Source organism: Brachionichthys hirsutus, chromosome 24 (assembly GCF_040956055.1).
Source record: "Brachionichthys hirsutus isolate HB-005 chromosome 24, CSIRO-AGI_Bhir_v1, whole genome shotgun sequence".
NCBI lineage: Eukaryota > Metazoa > Chordata > Actinopteri > Lophiiformes > Brachionichthyidae > Brachionichthys > Brachionichthys hirsutus.
This window is the reverse complement of record NC_090920.1, coordinates 2,513,296-2,522,725: the sequence shown is the minus strand read 5'-3', so window position 1 is coordinate 2,522,725 and position 9,430 is coordinate 2,513,296. Positions and strand designations below refer to the sequence as shown.

The following is a 9,430-nucleotide window of genomic DNA, read 5'->3' as shown; positions in this document are numbered from 1 at the left end:
GCCGGTCATTTCCGGTCCGACGCGGAAGTGATTTTAAACTCGTTTATTGTTTGACGTGAAACAACACAAACCCAAATGACTTGAAGGGATTATCTTAGCATCGCTAATTTAAAACTATCCGGAAAAGGAAGTCAGTCTGACGTTGGTGATTCATTCAAAGAGTGCAAATAGATCAAGATAATAACTTTCTCACCTGCTCGGGTCACCGCTCCCACTAAACTCACCTTTAAATGTCCGGAGAATAAGATATTCACGAAAACACCGCAAAAAAATACATTTAAATATCCGGAGAATGAGATATTCCCGAAAACACCGCCATAAAATACCTTTAAATGTCGGCAGAATGGATGAAATCAGCAGAACGTCTTCATCTTTTTACTTTAATCTTTAATACTCCGTTTCTCCGCGGCGGCTCCTTTCGAGCGGAGAACAACGACAACTCGTCCAACCGGAGTTCCCACCTGTCCCGACACTGGCCCGTCAAGTCCGCCATGACAGATGTTTCATCTTCCGTTTCGCACTTCCAAAGTAAAAGTCGTATTTAAAGGCGGGATTGCCGTGCCATTCCAAAATGCGGACTGAAAAAAATATACAACCACTAATTCAGTGGTTGTATTGATGAATGAAAACAATTATTACCAATTCCAAATGTGTTTTAGCGTTGGTTACGCATACAAATTATCAGGCTAAACGTCACACAAATTCGATGATTTTATTTGTTCAACTTCCGGTGCTCTTCAGCGCCGAATGTTATGCTGATGACGTAGCAGGACGGACTCCACCCAAAGGCCTGGGACGTCTCAATGAAAGGCGCAACATTCCGGTAAACCACTGCAATTATAAATCTGACTCTTAATGATCAATAAAATAATATCAATTATCATCAAAAAAAATGAATAAGATGTAAAATGTCATTTATTTTTAAATAAAAGCTGCATTTATATCACACATTCCCTGGAAACAAGTCATTTTTATTTAATTATACATGTTCCAGGGAACAAACCCCACCCAGCGGGCGCTACAAGAACGAGACGCGTAAAGCACGCGCTCACCGGCAGGGGGCAGTACAGACTTCACTTCACAACGGAAACATCTCGGATGAGGAAAACCTTAAAGGCATGTTTCATAAAGACGCTTCAGTGGTCCGACTCATCCGACAGGTCTCCCTGCTGCGTCCAGTGCTTCCCCCGCTTCTTCCTCTTCCTCTTCCTCTCGCCCATCAGCATGGCGGCCAGCACCGTGATCACCACGGTGACGCTGATGACGAGCACGGTGACCGTCTCGGCCACGCACAGCTCGTCGTCCACGTCCGCCAGCCGGTGTCCCCGGAGGACGGGCGGCCCCTCGCAGGTCAGGTTGTCGTAGTCGTCCAGGAAGAGCCTCTGGACGCTCCGCAGCTTCCGGAACGCCCTCTGCAGGTCGCAGTCGCAGCTCCAGGGGTTGTCCTCCAGCAGGACGTGGGCGCTGTAGGCGTGGATGTTGACGAAGGTCTTGAAGTGGACGCTGGACAGCCGGTTGTCCGCCAGGTTGAGCAACGTCACGCTGGCGAGCGGCTTGAAGACGGCCGCCTCCGTCTCGCTGATCCGGTTCCCGGCCAGGTCGAGGACCTCCAGGGAGCGGAGCATGGAGAAGACGCCGCCCCTGAGGGACGTCAGCCGGTTGCCCCCCAGGTGGAGCCGCCTCAGGGAGCTCATGGAGAAGAAGGACCTCACGTGGATGGTCCGGATGCAGTTGCTGCTGAGGTTCAGCCTCTGGAGGGCGTCCAGGTGCAGGAAGCTCCGGCTGTCCAGGCTGGTCAGACGGTTGTGGGCGAGACGCAGGTCCCGCAGGAGCGCCAGGCCGAGGGAGAAGCCCCGGCTCAGGGAGGAGATCCGGTTCCAGCTCAGGTCCAGCTTCTGGAGGAACTCCAGCTGCGAGAAGCCGCCGTCCTCCACCACGCTGAGGTTGTTGTTCTGCAGCAGCAGCACGCGCAGCTTCCGGTTCCTGCCGAAGGAGCGCTCGGGGATGACGGAGACGCTGTTGTGGGACAGGTCCAGCAGCTCCGTGCTCGGGGGGACCCGGCCGGGGAGCCGGGAGAAGAGCGCCCGAGAGCAGATGGCGAACCTCAGGTCTCCTCGGCAGACGCAGCCCGGCTCGCACCGGCCGCCGCCGGACCTGGAGGCCTCCGCCGTCGCCAGGAGGAGGAAGAGGAGCGCCTTCATGGCCCCGCAGAGAGAGAGGAGGGTCCCGCCTCAGGACTTCAGGACGATGCTGGTCCGGCCCAGATCACAGCCCTGCAGGGTGAAACGCCGTTGAGGGATGCGATCCACAACCTTCCCCGTCCTGCGCAGAACCACTGAAGTCCAACGTCCTCGCGTCTCCTCGTTTCCTCCCTGCAGGTTGGAGGCCGACGAGAGACGCCACAAAGGGGGAGACGGAAAGAGACACGGAGAGGGGATGGAGAGCTGCTCAATAATTCATCCTGCAGCGCTCTGCTTGTGGGCGGGGCCAAGAGATTGAAGCCAAACTGGGCCGCCGGGAGGAGGATTAGAACGTCTGCACGGATTTGAGTGTCTGTTCCTCTGCAGGTTGTTTATGCGTTTAGATGTGGAAATCACAGAAACCAGTGAGTAGGTTCTCTGTGTTTGTGTTGGTTCCTCTGGGTTCTCTGTGTCTGGGTGGGTTCTCTGTATCGGTTCCTCTGGGTTCTCCAGGTTCCTAACCCAAACCATAAACCCTGGGAAGTAGAAGATGAACAGATATCTTTCTGTCTGTTTGTTTGTGACTTCGCATGGATGCATTTCTTTGAACGACCACCAGGACAGGCTTTGTTTACTTGTCAACAGCAACAACAGCAGCTGACTTCCTGTTGGACGCTGCGGCCCAGATGTGAGCGTTATCCTCATCTGAGGGATGAAGGACGTGTTGAAGATGAGGAGCGGACCTGTTGGTCACCCAGAGGAAGATTAAACTAATACCCTCCAAATTCCTGGCAGATAAACCCGGGGCTGTTGCCGCGGCGATCGGAGGAACAGCTTGCATCACAGGAGGGACAGGCGCTGAAAGCATCTATGAGGACGGTCCTCTGTTCCGCTGTCCAGCACCGTATTGGGTGTCTGCTGGGATCCGGTTTCGGGGCAGCCTCCGACCCGACCCGTCCTGGAAACGGTAACTGAACACTTCAGAGGATAATGAAGTCGTCAATGCTGCTCTACTGGCTTCTGATTAATCCGATCAGCAATGAGTTTGGCTTGGAGACATGTGGACAGAATAGAAAGTACACAGGCTGCTACCACCGAGCAGGATTAGAGGACACAAAGACGTCTAATCCCGAAGGGGATTACATCCATGTTCTGTCTGCAGAACGTTAAGGTTCTCCTTTCTGGTTTATTTAATTCTTGCTGTAGGAGAATTTAAATTAAAGTATCCTCGATGTAATCTAGATTATAATGGGGGGGGGGGGGGGGGTATAAAGTAATTTAAACAGCGCCCTCCCTTCCCATAAATAAATCCTGCAGGAATCAACGTTGACGGCGTTCTCACCTGCGGTACCCGGAGCGGCCAGCAGAGGGAAGCGCACAACTCTCCGGAGGATGCGGACGCTTGTTGACGAAGACTCAGGCGATGAAGGATGCTCCTGCAGGGAGGTGCTGAAGTCTCCAGCAACATCGGGGCAGGACAAGGGCGTGTCCTCTGTCGCCACGCCGTCCCCATTGGGCATCAGACAGGAAGTGATGAACCCCGCATGGGTGGCACCGTCCTCCAGCTGGAACACAAGAGCAGGGAGGTCAGAGGTCACCTGCTGCTGGGACGAGCCCTGGACAAAGGACGGGCCGCTCGGAGTCGGGACGTGGCTGGGACCCAGCTGGACCTGAATCGTCCTCTCGTCCAGCAGCAGCAGCTCCAGGTCTCCGGCGCTCGGACCCGGGTTCTCCAGAGCGCTGAACAGCTCGCCGTCGGAGCACGGTTCCTCCCCACCCAGACACAGGGGGGGTCCAAAGCGTCCAGAAGGGGCTCCATGCCTGATCCGTTCCGTGTTCTAGTTCTTGTTCTTCACCTTCACTATTTATTAAAGGTAAAAACATTCGTAAAAACAGAAACGGAGCAGACTGCGTGATCAGATCGCATTTAATGTGGTCAGCGTGAAAAGATCGACTCAAAATCCACAAGTTACAAAAACAGATTAGATTTGATTATGCTGTGCAGGAAATGTACAAAAATTAAGTGTATCAGATTACGGTAATACGACAAAATACACATTATAGGATTATATATATTATGAAAAAAGAAGACAAATATATATATTTATATACAAACACACAAAGATACTGCAACTTTGGAGTCTGTGACTCCTGGGGTTTGAAAAATAATATTTATGAAGTTTTTATCAAAAACATATTTATAAATCACATTTAGAGGAAAGGCCTCCTGATTTTTAAAAAAGAAGAGATTTTGTGGTACTAAAAAGTAAACACGGCAGAAAAACAAGCTTCACGTTGTATCGAGTCTACAAAATGGGTTCATCGTGATTTTTGGTAAAATTCAGATTTAAGGGAATCTGTTGTTAAGGCACCGACGAGCTATAAAATATTGTCAAAGAGTTCCGCAAGGGTTAAGAAAACCCAAAATGAAACACCAGACAGATGTTTGGCCTGTACTGCACACTGAGCAATCACCATGACAACATCGTCATGAGCCTACTGATGTCATGCCTGCTGCCCGATGATGAAGGAGAGGAGGAGGAGGAGGAGGAGGAGGAGGGAGCGTCATCGTCCTGCAGGTTTCCTCTCTCGTCCCTTTCCCGCCCATCTTTTGAGATGGTTTCCCTTTTCTTCCTTTAAAAACACAATAGCTGCCTTTAGGCTGTTTTACTTCCGTGTGTCATTAGCGTCCTTAAATGTCCTTAAAGACAGAAAGAGGAAGAGGACGGAAGCGGCGTGGAGGAAATGAGTCAATCATCCACTACTTTCTGGTTGTATTTCACCCAATTCTGTTTTGGAGGAAAATCTGTAACTCTCGGTCCGTTTCTATAAAAAAAAAAAAAAAGACATGAAACACATGCGAAGTGAAGTTAACTGAGATCTGATCCAATAAAACGACTTTGTGATCCAACGGGACGGAAGAGCTTTGGTTTGGTCCTCCATCGCCGACGTCTCACAGAGCCTGGACTCGGTCTCACGTGTGGAGGGGACACCTAAAGGACCAGGACGAGCAGGAGCTGCTCCGGTTCCCCCTCCTCACCTCTAGATATGCCCACTTCCTATGAAAAGGCTCAAACCCGACGCAACAACGGGGAAGAAGAGGGACGGCGCCGCGACATGATTGGCTGACGAGGACATCAGCCGAGCTGTGCGGTAGGTAAAAAAAAAAAAAAACAAACTCTGAAGCTGTTTTTTCCAGACGTAGATCATCCGCTATCCTTTTCTGGGACAATCCAACCAGCTCCAGGGAGGAGCTTCCGGGCCATCCTGAACAACTCTCAGAGGACGGAAGTGTCCCCCCCCCCCCACACGTCTCTGTCCTTCAGTCTAGTCCGCGTCGATGTTTGGAGTCAGGAGTCCGTCTGCCTCCTTCAGTCGGATCCAGGCCCCGGACCGTCCGCCGGTCGCAGCAGCTGATTCCTAGTTGTCCTCCGAGTAGTACGCGCTGCCGTTGGACAGCGAGGAGAAGGGGACGCCTCCGTTAATCTGTCAAACGACAGATCAGATTAGACTTTCACACCCGAACTCGAGACGTCTCGAAAAAGACGAGAAATAGACGCTGCAGACGTCACTCCTCTGGAACCCGCTCGGCTTCCAGCTCGTCACCGATTGGCTGACGTTTTTTATTACCTGTGAGTGCAGGTACGGCTGTTGCTGCACCTCCTTTGAGCCGAGACCAGGGGTCATTTGGCAGGACGGCGTTGTCTCCCCGGGAGGCGGGACGGACGCCGACGCCGCTCCGGGGGAACTCTGATAGAAACAGGATGGAATCTGGCGGCTGGTTGGGTGGAGTCTCTGGAGGGGGGGCGTCCTGCCGAGGTGCACCCCGTTTACAGACAACGCCTGGGGGACGTTAGCGAACCGACAGCTGCTAGAGGGCGCCAGAGGCGGAGGCGCCACGGGCTGCTGAACAGGAAACGGTAGGCTGGACGGGTTCGGGCTGTTCTGAGCCGTGACGACTCCGGGAAGGGGACCGCTGTGGAACGCTGCCATTTGCTGCATCTGAGGCCGCCTCTGGTTCTGTCTGGGTTCTGTCTGAAGGACTGAGGACGAAAGGGGCTCTGCAGTGAAACCCGTTTCCTTTGAAATGTTTGGATTGTATGTTTGTATAAAGCTGTCAGCTCGGTTTGAGTTCCACCGGTCGCCCTGAAAGTCGAGCATGTGGTGAGAACTTTGGACCTGGAGGTGGTTCTCCACCGGTTGGCGGTTCTGGAGGCCAACGGGCAGGCCGGGCATCGACGCCTGAAGGTGGTTCTCCACCGGTTGAGCCATTTGGTGGGTCTGAATCTGGCCGGTCGCCGTTTGCCCGAGGGAGAAGGCGGTTTCCTCTGCAGTCCCCTGTAAGGTTCTCCGTTGGTTCTGCGTACGAAAGCAGGAATTCACCAAGGAGGGGTCGAAGGGAACCGAAGCATCCATGCCGGCGCCGGTGCCAAACCGAAGACCACCGGCAGCGGGGAGCGTCTGCGGCTGAAGCGTTGGCTGGACTGAAGCATACATGTGGGTCAGCCTCATCGTCCCCTGGACAGGACGCTGCTGTCCAGCGTTGTCCTGGAGATCCAGATGCCACGGAAAGTTCTGCTCTCCAGGCCGGCCGGGGTCGCCGCTCTGAGCGTCCAATGTGGACAGGCAGGGCGAGAGGTCAACCAGCTGATCCGGGATCTGGAACCCGCCCTCCGCCTGGAGCTGTTCCTCCACGTAAGTCAGGATGTCGTCGTTGAGGATGTCGTTCAGGTCCTCGTTCATCTCGTGCGTGCTCATCTTCAGCAGGGTGCTCTCCCAGCTCTTCAGCTCCTCGGGCGCCACGTCCAGAGCATCGCTCAGGTCGTTATCGCCCAGGATCTGCTGCAGGGTGTCCATCATTTCCTGGACGTCGTCCGGCTTGGCCGCGCTGCCCCCGGCTTTGGCCGCGGGATCCGTCCAGACGTCCCTGGGGACGCTGACCGTCGGGTGGGTGTCCTGGAAGGCGATGTCGTTGAGCGAGTTGATGGTGTTGTGTTCACAGTAGGCCGACTGGTTCTGATTCAGGTAGCAGCCCAGTAAGGAGTTGGAGCTGACGGATTGGCCGTCCAGCTTCCTCTGCTTGGAGGCGGAGCACGGGTCCGAGGCGGTAAGGGTCGGCGCTACGTCGTACAACAGCGCCTCACCGGTGGCAAAGTGGAACGGCAACTGCAGCCGACGAAGGCGGGACTGTTCTTCCCCTTCGTCGTTGCTGTGGAAAACAAAATGGAAGCAAGTGAAGAGTGGAAGAATCAGAATTGACGATCAATAAAACCAATCAGCAGAAACGGCGCTCCCTTACGACAAAGCTTTCTGCCGGGCCACGATGAAGTCCGGTTTCCCCCCTTTGAAGACCACCCTGGCGTTGGCCTGGACCCAGATCCAAGCCCCGCCTTTGGAGAGCAGCCTGAAGACGGTGAAGCCGCTTTCTCCCGTTTTTATCACTGAACGCCGCAGACAGACATTAGTGCGGCGAACAGCTCGACGGGCGCCGTTACGGAACCACGGTGCCCGTTTACAGACAAGTACCAACAAATACAGACCAAAACATAAATACTGGGAATTATTTTACATCCTACAACAGGAAGTCCTACAACGGGAGGTCCTACAACGGGAAGTCCTACAACGGGAAGTCCTACAACGGGAAGTCCTACAACGGGAAGTCCTACAACGGGAGGTCCTACAACGGGAAGTCCTACAACGGGAGGTCCTACAACGGGAAGTCCTACAACGGGAGGTCCTACAACGGGAAGTCCTACAACGGGAGGTCCTACAACGGGAGGTCCTACAACGGGAGGTCCTACAACGGGAGGTCCTACAACGGGAGGTCCTACAACGGGAAGTCCTACAACGGGAGGTCCTACAACGGGAGGTCCTACAACGGGAAGTCCTACAACGGGAGGTCCTACAACGGGAAGTCCTACAACCGGAGGTCCTACAACGGAAGGTCCTACGACAGGAAGTCCTACGACGGGAAGTCCTACAACGGGAAGTCCTACAACGGGAAGTCCTACGACAGGAAGTCCTACGACAGGAGGTCCTACGACAGGAAGTCCTACGACAGGAAGCCCAACTGATGGTGAGATCGAGCCTATTTACATATCTACATCTATTAGATGCGTCTGTATAGACGTTCATTAATGTGCACTGTCCCCGTCAAATCAGTGAATAAATAAATGAACAAACAGTTCACAAGGTGGGCGGCGACTCACTTCTCATGTGGTTGTCGGCGCAGTACATCATATCTGCAGCGTGGATGAAGTTGTAGCCGGAACCTTTCAACGCGATCTCCACTTCGCTGTAACCCAGAACCACCTTCCCTCTGCCGAGAACGGGTTCCGTTAAAACCAGGGCAGCCGAGACGCGGATGCATTTAGCTGCAGGTGTGTGGTTCTACACACTCATCTGTGGCCCCGCCCCCCCCCCCCCCCCGGGCAGAATCTACCTGGTGTCGATGCCCAAGGGACTGAAGTCCAGCTTGTGCTTCGTCTGGAAGATGAGCATCTTGGAGCGGATCTCCAGGATGGACGGCGGCTGCATCGGCGTGGCGATGGCGAACAGAGCGAGCTGCGGCGGGACCAGCTTGCCGTCCTCAAACAGCCGGTTCTGGCCGTGAACCAGCTTCAGGCGACCGTGGAAGTTCAGGGCCTGGGGAGAAAGGAACGGAGCTTTGGACACAGGCCGGCAGTGAAAGCACGAAGCTCCCCCTCCCCCTTCCGTCCTACCAGGAAGCCGGAGGAGTTGTCCAGCAGGCAGCGGAACCGGCAGCAGAAGTTCCTCTCCAGGAAGGAGGAGTTCTCTGGAGGGATGGTCTGCGGGTCGTAGGTCATCACGTTGCTGCTGATCTCCGCAGAGCTCTGCTCGCCTGGAGGAAGATCAAAACGCGGGGCGATGAGAGACGACCACGGCGAGAAGTAAACAAAACACCGGACTCACTGGAATCCTCGGCGGTGCCGTCGGGCTGGCCGCGATTTGGGTCGAGGGCGAAGTGAAGCTGCCGTCGAAACAGAGCTCTGTCGTCGGTGTGGATCAGCTCAAACACACTCTGGTGGACGATGTCCGACTGCAAAGGACACAGAAGGGTTTCACCGAGCTCGTCCTCTGAGGACAAGAAGAACGTCCAACATGGACTCGGCTGTGAGGAGAGGAATAAACCGAAAAGAAAAAGAGAGCCACAAACAACGGCGACGCGGAACCGTCCTTTACCGGCGGCTTGGATCGCCGGGCTTTGATGAGTTCAAAGCAAACCGAGA

General features: G+C 54.3%; 2 protein-coding genes across 2 annotated transcripts in view; both read right to left on the bottom strand.

Annotated features, from left to right (window-relative positions):
- Positions 1 to 1,123: 1,123 nt before the first annotated feature.
- LOC137912272 (reticulon-4 receptor-like 2) lies at positions 1,124 to 2,201 on the bottom strand. Its single transcript, XM_068756622.1, is given in 2 exon segments — positions 1,124 to 1,186; positions 1,188 to 2,201. Coding segments are annotated over 2 exon segments (1,077 nt in total).
- A 3,266-nt stretch (positions 2,202 to 5,467) lies between these two features.
- The window catches only part of LOC137912103 (aryl hydrocarbon receptor-like), a 22,449-nt gene continuing 18,486 nt past the window's right edge, over positions 5,468 to 9,430 (bottom strand). Inside the window, exons 5-11 of the mRNA XM_068756460.1 lie at positions 9,114 to 9,240; positions 8,903 to 9,042; positions 8,623 to 8,825; positions 8,390 to 8,499; positions 7,480 to 7,621; positions 5,787 to 7,389; positions 5,468 to 5,666 (exon numbers count right to left, since the gene is read on the bottom strand). Coding sequence (XP_068612561.1) covers positions 5,601 to 5,666; positions 5,787 to 7,389; positions 7,480 to 7,621; positions 8,390 to 8,499; positions 8,623 to 8,825; positions 8,903 to 9,042; positions 9,114 to 9,240 — 2,391 coding nt within the window. The 3' untranslated portion in view covers positions 5,468 to 5,600. The remainder of the gene's footprint in view (positions 5,667 to 5,786; positions 7,390 to 7,479; positions 7,622 to 8,389; positions 8,500 to 8,622; positions 8,826 to 8,902; positions 9,043 to 9,113; positions 9,241 to 9,430) is intronic.